General features: G+C 39.8%; 6 protein-coding genes and 1 long non-coding RNA gene across 8 annotated transcripts; 6 read left to right on the top strand and 1 right to left on the bottom strand.

Moving 5' to 3' along the window:
- Window positions 1-97: 97 nt before the first annotated feature.
- Window positions 98-2,669, bottom strand: LOC130693525 (SEC14-like protein 2). The gene is made up of 14 exons (XM_057516688.1): window positions 2,548-2,669; window positions 2,342-2,436; window positions 2,202-2,280; window positions 2,094-2,137; window positions 1,894-1,963; window positions 1,789-1,832; window positions 1,603-1,723; window positions 1,471-1,506; window positions 1,236-1,409; window positions 1,085-1,165; window positions 809-1,011; window positions 597-748; window positions 378-526; window positions 98-311 (listed from the first exon to the last, which is right to left on the bottom strand). Exons 2-14 carry the CDS (start codon window positions 2,387-2,389, stop codon window positions 217-219), a joined length of 1,296 nt encoding a protein of 431 aa, XP_057372671.1. The 5' UTR covers window positions 2,390-2,436; window positions 2,548-2,669; the 3' UTR covers window positions 98-216.
- A 740-nt stretch (window positions 2,670-3,409) lies between these two features.
- Window positions 3,410-4,878, top strand: LOC130693529 (cubilin-like). The gene is made up of 5 exons (XM_057516693.2): window positions 3,410-3,870; window positions 3,928-4,053; window positions 4,117-4,258; window positions 4,322-4,491; window positions 4,579-4,878. Exons 1-5 carry the CDS (start codon window positions 3,445-3,447, stop codon window positions 4,735-4,737), a joined length of 1,023 nt encoding a protein of 340 aa, XP_057372676.1. The 5' UTR covers window positions 3,410-3,444; the 3' UTR covers window positions 4,738-4,878.
- A 779-nt stretch (window positions 4,879-5,657) lies between these two features.
- LOC130693514 (mucin-2-like) lies at window positions 5,658-8,394 on the top strand. The gene is made up of 8 exons (XM_057516672.2): window positions 5,658-6,115; window positions 6,176-6,301; window positions 6,361-6,787; window positions 6,862-7,187; window positions 7,256-7,381; window positions 7,440-7,629; window positions 7,695-7,864; window positions 7,970-8,394. Exons 1-8 carry the CDS (start codon window positions 5,732-5,734, stop codon window positions 8,129-8,131), a joined length of 1,911 nt encoding a protein of 636 aa, XP_057372655.1. The 5' UTR covers window positions 5,658-5,731; the 3' UTR covers window positions 8,132-8,394.
- A 141-nt stretch (window positions 8,395-8,535) lies between these two features.
- On the top strand, window positions 8,536-9,649 carry LOC130693544 (uncharacterized). The gene is made up of 4 exons (XM_057516711.2): window positions 8,536-8,990; window positions 9,073-9,207; window positions 9,290-9,406; window positions 9,501-9,649. Exons 1-4 carry the CDS (start codon window positions 8,574-8,576, stop codon window positions 9,504-9,506), a joined length of 675 nt encoding a protein of 224 aa, XP_057372694.1. The 5' UTR covers window positions 8,536-8,573; the 3' UTR covers window positions 9,507-9,649.
- Window positions 9,650-10,100: 451 nt separating this feature from the next.
- Window positions 10,101-11,477, top strand: LOC130693538 (uncharacterized). The gene is made up of 4 exons (XM_057516704.2): window positions 10,101-10,535; window positions 10,653-10,778; window positions 10,840-11,130; window positions 11,215-11,477. The coding sequence occupies exons 1-4, from the start codon at window positions 10,152-10,154 to the stop codon at window positions 11,305-11,307; spliced, it is 894 nt and encodes a 297-aa protein (XP_057372687.1). The 5' UTR covers window positions 10,101-10,151; the 3' UTR covers window positions 11,308-11,477.
- Window positions 11,478-11,875: 398 nt separating this feature from the next.
- On the top strand, window positions 11,876-14,721 carry LOC130693553 (uncharacterized). 2 transcript variants are annotated; one of them, XM_057516720.2, is made up of 14 exons: window positions 11,876-12,143; window positions 12,215-12,302; window positions 12,474-12,506; window positions 12,569-12,598; window positions 12,694-12,723; window positions 12,804-12,839; window positions 12,901-12,921; window positions 12,980-13,024; window positions 13,125-13,151; window positions 13,226-13,246; window positions 13,326-13,358; window positions 13,418-13,435; window positions 13,585-13,596; window positions 13,671-14,721. In XM_057516720.2, the coding sequence occupies exons 1-14, from the start codon at window positions 12,117-12,119 to the stop codon at window positions 13,682-13,684; spliced, it is 435 nt and encodes a 144-aa protein (XP_057372703.1). In that variant the 5' UTR covers window positions 11,876-12,116; the 3' UTR covers window positions 13,685-14,721. The 2 variants fall into 2 exon arrangements, with proteins under 2 accessions (XP_057372703.1, XP_057372704.1); XM_057516721.2 differs by lacking the exon at window positions 13,585-13,596 and having other exon boundaries at window positions 11,878-12,143.
- A 1,471-nt stretch (window positions 14,722-16,192) lies between these two features.
- Window positions 16,193-17,235, top strand: LOC130693576 (uncharacterized). The gene is made up of 3 exons (XR_009001729.2): window positions 16,193-16,252; window positions 16,315-16,660; window positions 16,732-17,235. It is a non-coding gene; the product is annotated as an uncharacterized LOC130693576 (long non-coding RNA).
- Window positions 17,236-17,248: the final 13 nt, after the last annotated feature.

Below are 17,248 nucleotides of genomic sequence, written 5' to 3'. Positions count from 1 at the left end.
ATGTAAATGCATTTTCAAGTTTCGTTATACAGCCTCACTTGGCCTTGTCCGAACAGAACAAAAATCTGTTACTGCGTCATTCAACAAAACTTGGGAATTCTATTATAATTGTATTTTTCGTTTCCAATTTTGCTTTATCATTTGCCGCATGTGTATCCGTTTTCGTAATAATTTGCCAAACCCAAACATTATTAAATAATTTTCTTTTAAATACATTCAAACATTTTCCGATGATTGTGGATGGACAGTAATGTGGTAGTAAACTTTTTTCGTTTTCAAATAGCTAAACGTGTTGCTGAACTCGAAAATATCTGATCGGAATTCAAAAGAAATTGAATGTCAATTATGCAAACGCGCATGTTTTAAAGATAACTTACATTTGCCTGGTTGATGGCACGTTAGCTCACCCTCTTCCATCACCAAATGGCTATCGACCCTGTTAGGCGGGAGCAAATCTTCCTCATCGTTTAAATTGCTATTGTAAACTCGAAATTCAATGTCTCCTCCTTCAGTCATAAACTCCCATCTGTTTTTTAAGAACCCAACAACACGAGGCCTTATTTATATTGACAGATGATGCACTATGTTCACGCTACCTCATTACGGAAGGGACAATCTCGATTTTATATTTCAGTTTCTTCCGTCCTCCAACACCTGCAATAACGTGCAGCGTCTCCATATATTTTTTAGCGACCGGAGCATTGTTGCAAAGGTAATAGGATTGAGGTACCTCACCTCCCATATTGAACTAAGCTTTGATTAGATCGGAGAATCATCGCTTTAAGAATACTTTTTCTTTTTGTATTACCTTGCTAGGGCATTTGGGATCACCATCGGGATCGGTCATTGTGCCTCCGTAAAACGCAGGAATTTGATCGGCGTCGATTTCCTCTAGCAAAGCGGATGTCCACTGTGTTTTGTCGTTACCAAAAACTCTCAGACACGCGGTGGCAGTCTCGGGTAGGAACGGATTCAACATAGCGAACAACAGTTGAAAAGATAACTTGGGGGCTTTCAAACGAGAAAAAACACGAGGATTATGTTGCGACAGTTTGCGGTAGGAACAAATGTGAACAGAGCCTACCGTTAATGATGAACGCCCGACGAAGATTTAAAGGGTAGTGGGCCAACTGTAATCTGGTGAAAGCCATTAACTCAAAGGCAACTGTAAATGAAATGATACATTGGGTTTTGTTTTTTTACAGATTTCTGTTTGAATTGGCATAGAATTGTACCTGGCTTGCACGTTAGCTGTTTCATCGATAGATGATCGAAGTCGAAGATGATCGTATGCGTCGCGATCGGCCTACCTGTTCGTTCACGTTCCTCTCTAGCCGCCTTAATATACTTCTCTTCTCTATAAATCAACATTTCTGATAATTCGTTTTTCTTTGTAGATAACAGAATTCCTGAAAATTAATTTTGAAATGTCAGTTTAACGAAAGCTCAATTATACATTGTCCGGAATGCCTTTCATGTCCATTCTTCCCATTGCAGAAACGTAAACTGAAGGTGTGATGGAAATGTGTATAAATTGGGGGATAAAAGAAAATGAGATAGATTAATCTACTGTACATGTAAATGTGTTTCTTTTATACTGACGTGGGCACCCGTATTTGTCAACTCCAACTCGTCCGACGGAAAAATATTTTTTCATCACATCGCTAATTTTGAACGTATCTAAGAGTTTATCCACTCCGTTTACTCGCCGCCATTCTAATGTCTTTAGATTTACAAGATGAAAATGTAAATATATGATCATTAAAGAGACCTTATAAAAAAAATCACCTGTCTGAGCATTTTGGTGGCTCGAGCTACATCGAAATCATGTGCTGTTTCATTGCAAATGAGACATCAAAACAGAACTTGTTTTAATAACCAAAATTATTATACCTTTTAGCCATTTAAGAAGGAATTCATCGCTAGAGTCATTCAATTGACAGTCTTTCACAGCATTCCTCAGCTACAAATGAGAAGCCAATTCAGAAATAGTTCGGAATAAATTGCATGCTTCTTGGCTTGTACGCCACGTTATGCTCCCCGCTTGTCTTTCTACTGTACGCTTTTAAAAATTATGATGGCCTTCCACTCACCTGATGAAGGGCAGTTTTGATTTTGTTCATCTCCATTCCTTGAGCTGTTTAAAAAATTGTGAAAATTTAGCTTGCAATATCTAACTTAATTTCTCACTTCATTTATACCTAAAAGGGTGGCCAACAGGTAGTTGCATTGATAATCTGGACATTTGAAACGCGTTCCGACCTCCCGCGTTCCAACCAACTGTTCAATACCATCTAGGCTAGTTAAACGAAAGTTGACTAGTTGAGATTTTTTCGCCTACCTGCTCAAACGGGGTCTCCTGCTTTGGGAAATGTTGGGAAAGTTCCATGGCACATGCAATACGATATGGAACAACTGCTTTTCAAATTCGTTTGGCTGATTTATGCAAGTAACGAAAACCATTTAATTGCAGTGGCATCAACACCCGAAACATCATTCGCCAACATCATCTTGATGTTGGCCGACATTTTTAGATAATGTAAGTACCTTTAAAGCTATGTTGTAGGGAAATCCGTTTCAGTGCGTTCCACCTTTTTGCCTTGAAGTGCACTATGCTATGTGTTCAGGCAAAGAAAAGGCAACCGTAGTCCTCCGTTAGTTACAGCACACTGATTTCACTGTTTTCTTAAGTTGTCCTTAAAAAATAAAAAAGGAGAACAACTACTACGGGCAGGGTCATGGAACAGCTTTCACTTTCACACTCTCCTGTCGCAGTACGCAAAACATGGTTCTCCATCCAACGTTCAGCCAAACCAATCTCAATATTTAAACTGATGCTCTTTTAAACATTATTATACTTATTAACTTTATGTTTGGCAACATTAAAAATTGAATAATATTAATGAACATTAATGAGGCCGGTTCAACCTCCGGCTGCGATGCCCGAAATCAAGAGATTTCATTTTACCTATTAGTTGAACGCAAAAGCTTGCACAAAAATTTAACATTCCGATATTTGTGCAAATTAATATGCTGCTTCATAAGCGTTACAAGTAAACATTTTCTAATTGAAAAAGCAGAGTCATATAGCGTTCGAAATTTGTTGCTATGGAGGGGGACACATGAGCAGAGGTCTATGATTGCGAATCTGTTACGAAATTGAAAGGAGGTTAACGAAACACGAGCTGATTATTGACAACCGGTTTAGGTGTCTCAATTTTAACAAAATGGCGCAGTTTATCTACATCCTCCTAATCAGTTTCACTTGTTGATTGTCTAACTGAATAAATAGTTATTGTTATCATCGGTTTGCTTTAAAACCTCTCCCTGATGTAAAACGCAGTCTGGTGATAGGCCGATTGCAAGGACACGTCTTAAATCACACCGTATGCATATTTTCAATCCCCAGTTGGCTCTACATCCATTGTCGTACGGTTACTAAAAATGAACAAGAATCTTCTTCAACTTTACTTTGCGGCCATAAGCATCGCTGTTTGCTTAGCTGGCCGTGTGCCTGTTACGCGCGGAAAAGCTGATGGGCATCATGTTAAGGCACATGTAAGTGTCGATCCTCTTTCAGCTCGAGCTTTGTTGGATAACAATTTCGAAAGTGGTTTCGAAGAGCCATGGTACGATAGTTCACCCTCTACCGTTCATTGGGTTGTCGAGGATTTCACCACTCCATTCGAAGTGAATTATACCGCACCTGCACCGTTGGCCGGCACGAAGTATTTGCGAGCCATCCGCAACGAACAACTTGCAGCTGGACTTCTCATTCTGCGCACGGTGACCTTCACGGCGTATCCCGGTGACGAGATTTCGTTTAACTTCTGGATTCGATCCAAGTACACTGGAGGCAACACTTTAGATGTATGCATTCATTAAATGTTTTAAAGTTCGTTTTTAAACCAGCCTTTTGTTAAACAGTTAGTAATGGCCATTGGTGAAACGGAGCAAACATTGGTGTCATTGACGAGTTATTCTACTTCAGTTAACTTGGAATGGCGTCCAATGAGTGCCCCTCTTCCCGTGTCGGAACCCATGGACGTGACGGTATATAGATCATACAAATGATTTAGGGAGATTGATTTGAAATATTTGCATTAAAATTTCCAGCTGATTTTCTACGCGTTCTGTGGTAGTAACGCAGAGGATGCGATTGCCCTTGATGACATAACCTTCGCATCACCCAACGCCCCTACCACTCCCCCAACAACGACCACTACGACGACGATGGCGACAACTCTGCCACCAGGAGGTAACCAACTTCATTGATTTTTTATACATATTTTTTTAATGATTTTAACGATGCGTTTTTAAGTTTGTGGAGGTACTTTTATTGATCCCAGCGGCATTATCTCTTCTCCCAACTACCCGCAACCGTACGGATTCGACGAGTATTGCGAATACCTCATCCAGGTGGCGGATGGCAAACGTGTCGTCCTCGATTTCCTTTACTTCAACACCGAAGGTGGAGCTGATTACGTCACGGTAATCCAATAATAATTCAGCACATTATCCTAAATGCCGAAGACGAAAACACACGCGATGTTACTTGTTCCGTTTCTGCCGGAATAGGTATACGATGGATTGACAACCTCATCGACTGTGCTGATACGCGCCAGCGGATTTAACGACGACTTAATCACAACATCAGGCTCCAATTGCTTGGTCGTTCATTCCTCCGATTACCAGAACAGTTTGACCGGCTGGCAGGCAACTTACAGATCGTTGTAAACAGCTAAACATCATGTTGATTAAGCCAAAGCAATTATACGCTCATCAACAACGTATATCAGCGGAGGGTTCCCAACGATTACAGTACCACAAACTTTATTTTGATTTATTGAATACACAACAAAGAGCAATCAACAGTCACACACCCTGCACGACCTTCGTCTTGTCCTTGTTTTTCTCTATCACTTCGTGAGCTAAAGGGGAAAGAACTTGGTCTGAATTCTAGAAGGAGATATAGCTCTGCATATCAGATCATCCTTAAATGCATTAACGGTTACATTGTGTAAAACACACACCGAATACCTGTCTGTTTTCTTTTTTATCCTAAAGTGCAAAGTATCATTTGATTACAAGGTTACGACACGGGGGCAGCAATGTAAATATATTTATAATAGATTCATAAATATTATCTGTTGCAGCAAACTAATCGCCATTTCAATGCTGAAACAAGCGTACTCATCATTAGGCGATTGATACGATTTTTCTAAATCCATTAAAAATATTGAAATGATCTTAGAAACGGCAAGGTTAAACAACCTTGAATCGAATGAGGTTTGAAATCCCTCCCTGCCTCTCGAAAACTAAAACCGGCAGATGTTTCGGAGTTCCTCACTCCTCCTGCTTCTAGTCCTAATGCCTCAGGTGTTATCAGAACTAAAAATGCTACGTTGAATCATTACCACCCGTGGACGCGAAGAAGAAAGGATGTGCACGACAATCGGTAAGCATTTTCATACTGCATATTACGTTTAATGTCAAACTTTGCCCTCCACATTCAAACGCTTTGGGTGTTGTGCCTCATCGTTGTACAGCATACCCTGCGTTCACTGATAGCTTCGATAAGAACCTAGTCCAACTGTAACAACAACCGTAGCTTTGTATATCATAAACGTTTAAACAAGCAATTTAGTTATCGACACATTTCTATTCACACACGCCATTGCTACACTGTTGGCCAGTTTAATATAGCGAAATTTGTTTCACTGCAAACGAAATGAGTGACTTAATTTTATTCTTAATGACTAGTGTCATCGTTTCTGTTTGCTTGGCGAGTCCTGTTCGAGAGATTTATCACATCGATCCGCTGGAAGCCAGGGTACTGTTAAGCAACGATTTTGAGAGTGGCTTTGAAGATCCGTGGTACGACAGTTCGCCATCCACTGTTCATTGGGTTATCGAAGATTTCAGTTCGCCAGCGGAAAACTATGCACCTCCTACTCTGTTAAACGGCACGAAATATCTACGAGCGACGCGAGATGATCACCTGACTGCCGGCCTTCTCGTGTTGCGAACGGTGGCATTCACTGCGCTACCTGGCGATGAGATTTCGTTCAACTTTTGGATTCATTCCAAGTACATGGGTGGCAACACCTTAGAGGTAAAAAATGACCTGTTTAGCATCATTGTTTTTCTTTAGTTTTGAAAACCGTTTCTACAGGTGGTTCTGTCTGTTGATGGAGTGGAAACAATATTTCTGATATTATCGAGGTATTCTTCACCGGACAATGTAGACTGGCGTGTAGGGTCTAGTCCTCTTCCAGTGACGGAACCTACGGAAGCGACGGTATGCAGGTTTCGTTTAATCAAGGAGGAAAATGAAATTTGTATGTAGTTTATCCGTAGTTGATATTTTACGCGTTCTGTGGAGGAGATGCAGTGGATGCTATTGCCATTGATGACATTTTTGTTGGATCAAATGGATCTTCTACTCCGACCACTACCCCGACCACTACTCCGACCACTACTCCGACCACTACTCCGACCACTACTCCGACCACTACTCCGACCACTACTCCGACCACTACTCCGACCACTACTCCGACCACTACCCCGACCACTACTCCGACCACTACCCCGACCACTACTCCGACCACTACCCCGACCACTACCCCGTTTACACCTCCAACAGCTCCGTGTGTAGGTTGTTCGACCAGCACACCCACAGCGACAACCACTGAAACTTCGATACCCACAACTGTTTTCACTCCTCCAACAGCCCCGTGCATTGGTGAAGCATGTCCAACTCAAAGTACCCTGTCGAAAACGATTGGTACGTACCTAAAAATGACTTATATTATATCTCACTACTCTTAATGATTGTAATTTTTGACTAACAAAATGAAGGCAACCGTAGCCAACACGAACAGCGCGATCCACTAGCGGTTAGCAATTCGTTGGATAACGATTTTGAAAGTGGCTACAGAAATCCGTGGTACGACAACTCACCATCTACTGTCCACTGGATGGTGGAGGATGTTGCTGCTCCCACAGAAGACTACGCCCCACCTATTCTGCCAACAGGCTCCAAATATCTGCGAGCTGTTCGTGATGCTCAATTATCTCCTGGTCTCCTCGTACTTCGCACAGCGACATTCACGGCCGTACCTGATGATAAAATTACATTTAATTTCTGGATTCGCTCGAGATACACTGCTGGCAATACTCTACAGGTAGAAGCTGATTGATGTTCTACGTGCCATAACGTTAATTGGAAGAATTGTAATTATTTCTCTTGCAGCTCGCCTTGGTTGTTGGTGATATCGAAACAATTTTGCTAGACTTGTCTAGCTATTCTACTTCGGTTAATTTGGAATGGCGTACAATCTCGTCTGTTATCCCTGTCGCACAACCGACTGACGTGACGGTATAAAAAACCAGTGGTACCATGACTATCTGTAGAATTAATAACGACGTGTTTCTAGTTCATTTTCCGGGCATTTTGTGGTGGGTATGCAGAAGATGCTGTCGCAATTGATGATATTTTGATCGAGTCTCGAGATGCAAGTACGCCGACAACTCAATTAACTCCGCCAACATCCACGTGCAATGGCGTTTCGTGTCCATCCACCACCACACCTGCAATCACCACCATTTCACCAACGACTCCTGAACGTAATGTCACAAAGAAATCAGCACTACGAGTGATTGCATTAATTCTTTTAAATCTGAATTTTTAGCTTGCGGGGGTTACTATGATGCAACTAGCGGTACGATCTCATCGCCACATTACCCGTTGTCATATGGTTTCAATGAGGATTGCAGATACAAAATCCAAATGCCGTCCGGTAGTCGCGTCAAGTTGGAGTTCGGTAGTTTCAACACAGAAAGTGGATACGATATTGTCACGGTACGTTCACTTAACATCATAGATTTCAATACGTATCAATCGAAAAGTTGAAAGTACCCCCAGCATTTGCATGAAATTTGACTGTTTTACATAAATGGACAACAGGTTTACGATGGAGCAACAGCTGCTTCACCGGTACTTTTGCGTGTTAGTGGAACGCGTTCAGGTCTATCTGTCACGACCAGCGGACGTGATTGCTTGATACTACACACATCTGATTCGAAGAACAGTCTATCCGGTTGGCAAGCAATTTACACATCGGTGTGATCACACAATGTTCAAGTTTGTATTCGTTTCTCAGTATTGGCTAGTTCTCAAATTACGTTTTGGCAAAGATATTATTCCCGTTGGAGCGGTGATAATTAAACGGGATTTACACGCTTTATTTTTTTAGGCATATTTACGTCTGTCGCCACGTGAAACGTTCTCAAATTGCTGTCCTTATTCCCACAATTGTTTTTGTCCTTTGGACGGACATTTAGTCCTTGCTATAGGGAACAGACTGATAACAATCTCAAGCGCGTGATGTTCTTCAGTTTTGAATGCCAAACGCTCAGGACCTCGTATTCAATGGGACTTTAAACACGTCCGTCACTCATTAGATATCAAGATGCGATTTATCTTGTTCAAATCATCGCACAGGGAAAGTCTTAGCTCGGTCGCAGTTTGGCCAAGATTTCCACACTTGAATTGTTCCCACGGCGCAAGCATGAACAAGAATATTTTAATACCTTTTTTCTTTGTAATTGCCGTTTGCTCGGCTGGTCGTGTCCCTCTATCCAAACAAAATGTAAGGAAACAGGTCTTTCGCCCGTTTATGTTAGTCGATCCTCTCACTGCCCGTTCAATGTTGAACAATGATTTCGAGAGTGGCACCGAAGATCCGTGGTACGATAGCTCGCCGAACACGGTCCATTGGGTTGTCGAAGATTTCAGTGCACCAGCTGCGAACTATGCACCTCCTACTCCGTTGAACGGCACCAAATACCTGAGGGCTACGCGTAACGAGCAACTCAATCCCGGACTTCTGATCCTGCGCACGGTGGTGTTCACAGCTCTGCCCGGCGATGTCATTTCTTTTGATTTCTGGATCCGATCCAAGTACACCGGAGGAAACACCTTAGATGTAAGACGCACTATTTTAACTTTAAAGCGATGCAAAGAGAAAATCATTAATGTTTGAATCGTTATCTTTCATTTCGATCCAGCTCGTTCTGTCCGTGGGTAATGTTGAATCAACTTTACTTACTTTGACCAGCTATTCCACATCGGTGAATTTTGAATGGCGTCGAACGTCCACGCCCATTCTCGATGATTCTTTTATTCAACCAACTGACGTAACAGTAAGTTCTAATGACCTATAAACTCTTAACTGTTCTTTGTTTTTGGAACGAGCTAATTGTAAAATAATTGCGATTTTACTAGCTGATATTTTACGCTTACTGCGGAGATAACGTGGATGATGCAATTGCCATCGATGACATCGTTGTCGAATCGGTTGCTGATGTCAAGTCTTCGTCAGAAGATAAGCCTGCGGTTGAGGTACCACAGTCGATGACTAATTTAATAAATATGATTTTATGAAAAAATTGAAAATCATGATAAATTGGCCTACAAAATTTTCTTTCTTTTACAGCAATAACGTAGCGTAATGTTTAAGTCCGGAGTCAATGGTATACGGAGGAGGATCAATGTCTAATTAAATTTATGGCGACATTCGGCACAGAAAAGGCACAGCCAAGTTTTAATAATTGTAATAGGAAATACATATTGTCAGTTCAAATATCGCGGAGAACGCCTATTTTGATACGTCCTAAATTCCACGAAATGGTAAGCGGATTAAACGTAAAAAACATTAGCTATTCCTAAATGCATTTAGGTATTGTAGCATAATCTATTGTCTCCGCCTCTATCGACGCTACGTCACGGACAAGAGCTTACGCTTCATAGATTACGTAAGTATGTTACGTCTGGGTAAAAGTTTACAATGCATTCTTACATGCCAATAGTCGCGTAGACGAGTAATCAAGTTTACGGCATGTTGAAATTCCACGACGTTTTAAAACTGGCACGTAATGACGTTACTTGCGGTACACTGGCTAAAACTTCACAAATTTTTATCGTGGTATTATCAATAAAGATACGTATGACAAATGAGGCTAGCCGAACATGAGATAACGCTCGTAGCTGCATGTGAATTTCAATTGTATTACTTTTATTCCATGTACGACCATCGTGAAACTATTGTTGCGGTGGAAAAATTGTCCGTGAAAGCAAGTGGACAATCATGAAGGAGACTGTATTCATAGTTTATGTGTGTTTTGTATCGTGTCTTACCGAAGGAATTGCGCAAAACATTAAAGCAGGATCGAAAGAGCTTTCCGAGTTGGACAATGATTTCGAAGATGGAACGCTGCAGCCATGGATCGAAGAATCGCAAGGAAGTGTTCGATGGAAGGTGGGCAATCAAGCGTCATCTTGGGAGCCAAACAACCCAGCACCTCAGCCATTAAACGGTAAAAATTATCTTCGGGTTGATCGAAGAGGATCTAAATCGTTCGGTGTAGCAATTCTGCGGAGTCCGACGTTTAAACTTCCATCCGGCAATGAAATTAACGTTTCGTTTGCATTCTGGATTCGTTCCAAATGGCCCGCGTTCACCAATCTCGAGGTATAATTTTAATTAAATTAAAATATCGTTATCACGCATTTGAATTTCAAACTATTTAAACGTGTTATTACGGTAAGAAATTTAAAACTTGTCATGTTCTTGGTAATTTCCACGCAGGTGTACTTGGCACGTAACGGAAATGAAGAACTCCTAGTTAATTTGTACAATTACTCAGACATATCCAATCGATCATGGCAGTCTCGATCGCTTTTTGTCACCGGTCAATCTTCTTCAACTTTCTCAGTAAAAACAATAATCTAATGTCCGATTACTTGAATTAAAAACACGCACTTCGTGTAATTAGTTAGTCTTTTACGCTTACTGTGGCATAGACGCTGAAGACGCCGTTGCCATTGACGACATTCTATTCAGCCCAGCATCCCAAGATTTCACGACATTGGCAGTTACTGAATCAACAACAAATGGACAAACAACGACTGCCGATGCTCCAGCGTGTCCATCATCGCTGTTTAACATGTGGCATGCACATGACTCCTTTGTCTGCCCAAATAATCTTGATATGCTTCATCCCATCCCGGGTGATGCTTGCAGTTCACAATATTATGAATGTGACAACTGTGTTGCGACATTGATGGTAATTCCAACGTTAGAAAACATTTCGGTTATGCGTCTTATCTTTATCACAGCTGATTTTTAATTGTTTACATTATTCTCTTAGGATTGTGAGGGCAATAAGATTTACAACGATGAGGCCCAAGATTGCCAACCGTGCAGCCAAGTGCCAAAATGTCGGGATCAATGCAAAAAGTGATTTTCATTTCACGCTGATTGGAGTGGTTTCCGTTATGTCCATCATTCAAATGGCGATGGCAACAAATGGATGCAATTGTTTCTCATCCGACAAGTTTTATGCGAGTTAAACGCCATTGCGTTACGTCGTTTGGCCTAATAGGTTGTTTCAAATAAATGAATTATATTTCTCTAACAACAGTTCTTCGCTATCAAAGAAACAGCCCGGAAGTGGGGTTTTCAAAACAATTCTTCATCACGGAACGGCTACGTGACAATAGAAAGCGAAAGGTGGGAGGGCAATGTTCGATTTCTTGTTTTCACTTTTATTGCAATGTCAAGATGACGAGATACTGTGCGCAGTGTTCCATGACCAAGTTTATTTTGATGTACCACCTGATGCCAGGTACCGATGGGTAATCATTCAGCGTGATATTTGGTCAAGTTATTCATCGCACTGCGTCAACATTGTTTCTCAATTGCGTATTCAAAGAATTATAGATCGAACTTCTTTTAACGTGAAAGCGATTATTACATTTCTTTTTTTTTTAATTTCCCTTTCAGTGAAAAATAGTTAGTCAAATGACGTCACGTGTCAAAGTAATTCAATGGGCTGATTTTTGTTACACTGGGGGACTATTGTATTCGACCACCCAACAGAAGCAAAAACAGAATTAGAAACAAAGCGCATTTGCAAACATTTAATCGGCACTTTGTTTCCGGTCTGGTATAAAAGGTTGTACAAATAATTTCATTTTCATCACACCTCAAGCAAAGAGAGCGTAAGCAACTTCCAACTTTACCCGCAGAATTTAAATTCTTCGAATCAAAATGATGAGTCGTTTTTCCATCCGAAACGTAAGTACTTTACATTTTCATGACAATAAGAGACAAAGTTGTAACCAAATTTAAATCCGATTATATTTTAGGTTTTTTATTTCATGTTCGCAGTTGTTCTGCTTGTCGTATTTATCAGCGCAGCGACGGCCCAACATTACGGCAGTAGAACTCACGGTGGTATGAAACAAAATGCTCGAATAATAACATAAGTTAATATTTATTAGCATAACTAGTATTTTAAGGTCTCCTTTTTCCTACATTTAAGCAAATAAATTTCGTTAGTTTTCGTTTGATTTATGCATCTGTTGCTTGTAACGAACGTATATGGTATAATCCATTGACTTGCAGGATTTGGAGGAGGATTCACCGGTAGTTACGGAGGTAAATTGTTTTATTTCTTAAATGAAAAATGGTTCATACATTCGTTTCTGTTGAACTATTAGGAAGTGCAGGATTCGGTGGTGGTTATGGGGGTATAAACTTTTATTTGTTAAACAATTAATTTAACAGTTTTGTGTTCAAACGTTTCATCTGCTCTTAAACCATGTAAATGGACGACACATGAAAGGAACTCGGTCGTTCGTTGGTGGGCACGCAGGTAAATTACAATTTGTAAACTAATAAGGTCGATTGAAGATGATATTGGTGTTTATCATGTTCAACGTGTGCGAACAACAGGTAGCTCCGGAGGAAGTTTTGGAGGTAGCTACGGAGGTATAGAATTTTAATCGTTTATAAAGTTCTAATTATGAATTTCATGTAACTCTCGTTTTAGGAAGAGGAGGATTCAGCGGAGGTATAATCTTGTTTTAAGTGTTTCTAAACAGTATTGGGTAATGCACTTAAAAGTTTAGGCTACGCAACAGGTTCCCGTCTAGGAGGATTTGCAGGACATGGAGGTGAAGCGATTAAACTTTAACTTGATTGACATTTTAAACGGAGAATAATTAAGGTTTAATTTATTACGGTGGAATTGCTTCGTTCTCCAAAAATGAGCAGCTACTGTAGGTGGATTCGGTTACGGAGGTACGTTTGCGATTAGATTATGGAATTCGGAATTGTGTGCTGATTTTTCATAATTTTAATAATTGCAATTTAAGGTGGAAGCTTTGGAGGCGCTGGTAAGAAATCTCATTCAAAAACTTAATGCTTAGTACCAAAAACTGAACTAATTCATCGTGTCATCTTTGTGGTATGAAGGCTTGAGAACTGGTTACGGTGGAGGATTTGGAGGTATGTTATCTGAAATTAAATTAGAACCGTTGCCTGAACTTTTCCTTATTAATTAACAGGACATGGAAGTTTCGGAGGTAAAAAAAATGCATGTTAAATAACAATGTGCTATAGTAGTGAGTAGTTTGATAATGATGAATTATGGCGGCACCAGCGTTAAAAAATTAACGTGGAAGAATAACACTATTCGTATTTTTGAAAAAATCTGTTTATGGCGGTATTCCAGGTGTGAGGGGTAGTAAGTTGCACCATATTTTCTAATGCAATGGTAGTGTGACTGCCGGAAAATTTATTCTATCTTACATATCTCAGGATACCACGGTTAACGACTTTGGATCGTCACACAATTTGCCGGGCAAATTCCGCTTAACGTCACGTACAGCAAGATAAACAGCACAGATACATAGATTTAAAGTGAAGCTATTTATTTATTTATGAAGCAAGTATTAAAACGTAATGGGAGTTATACAACATGTAAAATTGAAAACTCTTGGGCTGTAGCTGAGTTTCTGTTCCTATGCTGTCGGAGATTTTCTCCAACAATCAAGCAGCCGTACGCTTAATGGGTTTCATTTCGCATTAAGTGGCTGAACATCCCAAAGAGTTCTTGGCAATGCCACCTCAGATTACTTCCAAAGTTCACGTTTTTGCACCTGATTCCAGGTAAGAGCAGTTGACGAATCAGTGGAAGATTTCCATCGTCAGCAACAAAAAGGACATTGGATCGGATGGAATTGAACATTGGATTGGATCCGGTTCCGAAATAACATCCAGTAAGGCAGCACCGCACTTCAACCAAGTCGAATAGAAGATCCTCTAAAGTTTTCCGTCTCTTCATGTGCTCTAGCAAAAAGAAAAAAAAAAGTAAAAAAAAAAAAAAAAAACACTAACAAATGATTATTCACGGTTGAGCGCCGTCGGGAACTTCCCCCTAGGCCCTGCCCGTGCTCCTTTTTGGTCCGTAGACCGAGGCGGAAGTTAGTTCCTCAAATGAAATCATATCAATTCAAATACCATGGCCTGTTGTTAAGTCCGTTGGAGTGATATCTACATGTCGCGATACTATCACGACGGGCCACTACGTATAATCCGTCTGGTCGTGGAGAGGCTCTTACCATCCATTGGACTTAACTGGTATACCTACCTTTGGTTACCGTTGGAGAGTGATAGACGTACATGCTCGTCCTGATATTATCAAGACCGGCCACCGTAACTCATACCCGTTGAACGACCGCGACCTTCAACTTACCAATTGCTTATTATTTTTGTGGTAACAGCCGGTTGAGTATAATTGATACTAGTGTGCGCTAGGACAGTGTTTAACCTTTCTACTTTTTTATTACCATTAGACTTCAGTAATGTCGCATGCTCGTTATCACTCCCATCATCCCCCTGCGTAATGAAAATTTGGGATAAAATACTACTATTGATGACCTACCTTATTATTCCTTTACTTCAATCCAGCGGAGCTTTCTTCAGCGTTCGCGTAGCTATGGTATAGACATAATCGCTATCTGGAAATTTTAAAAAAGTGAATGAAACCGAATTGGCCTCAACATTTTAAATAATATAATAATAGCCTTCCCACTTTTTGATTTTTGGCCAAATTTCAAATTTGGCTTAAAATAAATGATTTCGATTCAGAATTAAATGGGAATCACGGAAATCAAGTTTATTTTTCAATGGGCCTAATAGTTTTTCAAATAAACGAAGAAAACTATCGTGAGGATTTTCCCTACGCTAGCGCTGTAGCGTACTGGCGCGCTAGTAAACTAGTTTTTCACATTTAGTTCTGGAATTTCAAGTCTCAGAGGAAAAATTAATGCAATTTGCGTGATCCTTGTTAAATTAAAATATAAATCACATATTTTCGTATTATATGGAAGTTAAAAAAATAAAATACAAAATTTAAAAAAAAGTCGGGCTTATGTTTTTTGTCGGGCTTATTTCTATAGCCTGAAATGTGAACGGGTTGCATATAGGAAAAAAAGGTGGCGTTATTGTTCCCCTGTAATCACTGATTAGCTGTAACAAATAACTTAACTTGATAGCGATGTTTCTTAACATTCTTGTGCGTTAATATATGGCAATCCGTTTTACATAAAAAAAAAAAAAAAAAATGGCGGAAAAAAAAAAAAAATCGCACTTTTTTCTCTTTTTTCTACCCGTAGCCATCTATCAGTCGGTTTCGTTATTACAGGCATGTAAGCAATTTGAGTTAATTGTATCCCATTAGCAGTTAATTGAGTAGCGTGGCTGGAGAACAACGCGTGGCTGGAGGAACAATTGAAAAATGGATAAGATAATAAAACAAAAAAATGGTAAGTATAAACATTATTATATTGGTTTTCAATTATTAATTATTGTTTATTAGATCAAATTATGAAGCTGCAGGCCCAGTTATTGGAACAACACAAAATATTAGATAACAAAGCTAAGGATCGTAGGCCTAACACGTAATGATTCTATTTATTTGCTTTTATTCATTCGTGTTTTGTTGCTCAAATTTTGAGTCTTCAAGCTCAGCTAGGGGAAAAGAACAAATTGGAACGGAACAGTTTCCAAACAGTGAAGGAGGTTTTTCAAAACTCATCTCTAACTGAACGTGAGGATGAGTTGGCATTAGGTGAACACAGCCAGGTACCTAAAGTTTTCAAATAAGAATTCAAAATAAGTATAGAATTTTAAAAAACAATTATTTATTGCTTAGTTATTCAGTCCACCACATGACAGTGTGTTAAATTTAAATTCTGTTAGTGCTGCACTAAAAGAATCGTTAGTAATAAGTCCATGCAGCGAAGGAATTGAACAATTGTGGGATCGTATTTGGGCTGAAAATGGGTGTGGTACAGAAACCCAGAAATGGCACAAGTTCAACATGAAACATGGATTAGGTACTTTTCGGTTTTTTGTCTATCGAAAAAGTATTTTTAATGCTATTATTTTGCATTCACAGATTTTAACGGGGGATCAAATCAAGTCTGGAAGTGTTACAGGATGGAAGAGTGAGCCTACAGATGAAAAAACACTGAGAGTGCATTACCGTAAGGTGTGAGGTAAATTAATAGAGTAATGCAAATTGCCTAATGAGAAGTACCATCTTGTGTTAATGAATCCAGTACAACAGCAATCCTTTATAGTTCTGTCACAGCTAGAAGCCTCAAATAATTCTGCTTCTCTGTCTAAAGAACAACTTGTCCTTTATGTTCAGAGTGTTGGGGAAACTGGGTATTTAAATGGCCCTAAAGATGTTTTAATTTTGCTGCTATTGCAGAGATGAACATCATACATGGACTCTTTAGGTATGAAAGGATTTTTCTTCAAATAATTTTGAATTTATGACGAAGAATTTCTCCTCCTTTTTGCCAACCAGGTCTTATCTACCAAAAAAAATTTTATCCAATAGGAAAGGATTTTCATGTACTGGGAAAACAACTATCAACAATGCAACATTCTACAGGTGCTAGTTTATCATTCAAGAGCCTTATACAATGAAGTTAATCTGCAATTTGTATGTCCTTTCCCAAGCTTCCACCAGAAGTTGAATCTATGAGTCATGTAAGTTCCATGATCAACAATTGATGTGTTTAACGGTGTTGTTTTTCTTTTCTCAATATAGGTTAATAGTAACATTGGATCTGAAAAGATTCTTGGTTGGGGCAAGACACTGAATAAATTGTATTGATTGGATGGATGACATGACATTGCTATACTTAATTCGGATTCCCCAGACGGTATTTGATATTTAAAAAATTGAAGTGCATATCTGGGCTCCCTTCTTTTCTGAAGCCCCGTTTCCCCTTGACTCATAATAAGCCCGTAGGGGGTCATGCCCCTACTGTACGGTATATATAAAAACAACATATACCGAGGTTTGGAGGGCTCTGGCC

Source organism: Daphnia carinata, chromosome 3, assembly GCF_022539665.2.
Source record: "Daphnia carinata strain CSIRO-1 chromosome 3, CSIRO_AGI_Dcar_HiC_V3, whole genome shotgun sequence".
Lineage (NCBI taxonomy): Eukaryota > Metazoa > Arthropoda > Branchiopoda > Diplostraca > Daphniidae > Daphnia > Daphnia carinata.
The sequence above is the reverse complement of the archived record's forward strand: the minus strand, read 5'-3'. Positions and strand labels throughout refer to the sequence as shown.

Bases quoted from the DNA above. Each gene is read 5' to 3' on its own strand.
- LOC130693529 (XM_057516693.2), top strand. From the start codon at position 3,445: ATGAACAAGAATCTTCTTCAACTTTACTTTGCGGCCATAAGCATCGCT. The intron at 3,871-3,927 runs GTATGCATTCAT...TTTGTTAAACAG, and splicing joins CTGGAGGCAACACTTTAGAT to TTAGTAATGGCCATTGGTGA. The intron at 4,492-4,578 runs GTAATCCAATAA...CTGCCGGAATAG, and splicing joins GTGGAGCTGATTACGTCACG to GTATACGATGGATTGACAAC.
- LOC130693544 (XM_057516711.2), top strand. From the start codon at position 8,574: ATGAACAAGAATATTTTAATACCTTTTTTCTTTGTAATTGCCGTTTGC. The intron at 8,991-9,072 runs GTAAGACGCACT...ATTTCGATCCAG, and splicing joins CCGGAGGAAACACCTTAGAT to CTCGTTCTGTCCGTGGGTAA. The intron at 9,208-9,289 runs GTAAGTTCTAAT...CGATTTTACTAG, and splicing joins TTCAACCAACTGACGTAACA to CTGATATTTTACGCTTACTG.
- LOC130693553 (XM_057516720.2), top strand. From the start codon at position 12,117: ATGATGAGTCGTTTTTCCATCCGAAAC. The intron at 12,599-12,693 runs GTATAAACTTTT...GACACATGAAAG, and splicing joins ATTCGGTGGTGGTTATGGGG to GAACTCGGTCGTTCGTTGGT. The intron at 12,922-12,979 runs GTATAATCTTGT...TTAAAAGTTTAG, and splicing joins AAGAGGAGGATTCAGCGGAG to GCTACGCAACAGGTTCCCGT.
- LOC130693525 (XM_057516688.1), bottom strand. From the start codon at position 2,389: ATGGAACTTTCCCAACATTTCCCAAAGCAGGAGACCCCGTTTGAGCAG. The intron at 749-808 runs GTAATACAAAAA...ATCAAAGCTTAG, and splicing joins ATCCCAAATGCCCTAGCAAG to TTCAATATGGGAGGTGAGGT. The intron at 312-377 runs GTAAGTTATCTT...AATTCCGATCAG, and splicing joins GTGCCATCAACCAGGCAAAT to ATATTTTCGAGTTCAGCAAC.
- LOC130693538 (XM_057516704.2), top strand. From the start codon at position 10,152: ATGAAGGAGACTGTATTCATAGTTTATGTGTGTTTTGTATCGTGTCTT. The intron at 10,536-10,652 runs GTATAATTTTAA...ATTTCCACGCAG, and splicing joins CCGCGTTCACCAATCTCGAG to GTGTACTTGGCACGTAACGG. The intron at 10,779-10,839 runs GTAAAAACAATA...TCGTGTAATTAG, and splicing joins AATCTTCTTCAACTTTCTCA to TTAGTCTTTTACGCTTACTG.
- LOC130693514 (XM_057516672.2), top strand. From the start codon at position 5,732: ATGAGTGACTTAATTTTATTCTTAATGACTAGTGTCATCGTTTCTGTT. The intron at 7,188-7,255 runs GTAGAAGCTGAT...TTTCTCTTGCAG, and splicing joins CTGCTGGCAATACTCTACAG to CTCGCCTTGGTTGTTGGTGA. The intron at 7,865-7,969 runs GTACGTTCACTT...AATGGACAACAG, and splicing joins GTGGATACGATATTGTCACG to GTTTACGATGGAGCAACAGC.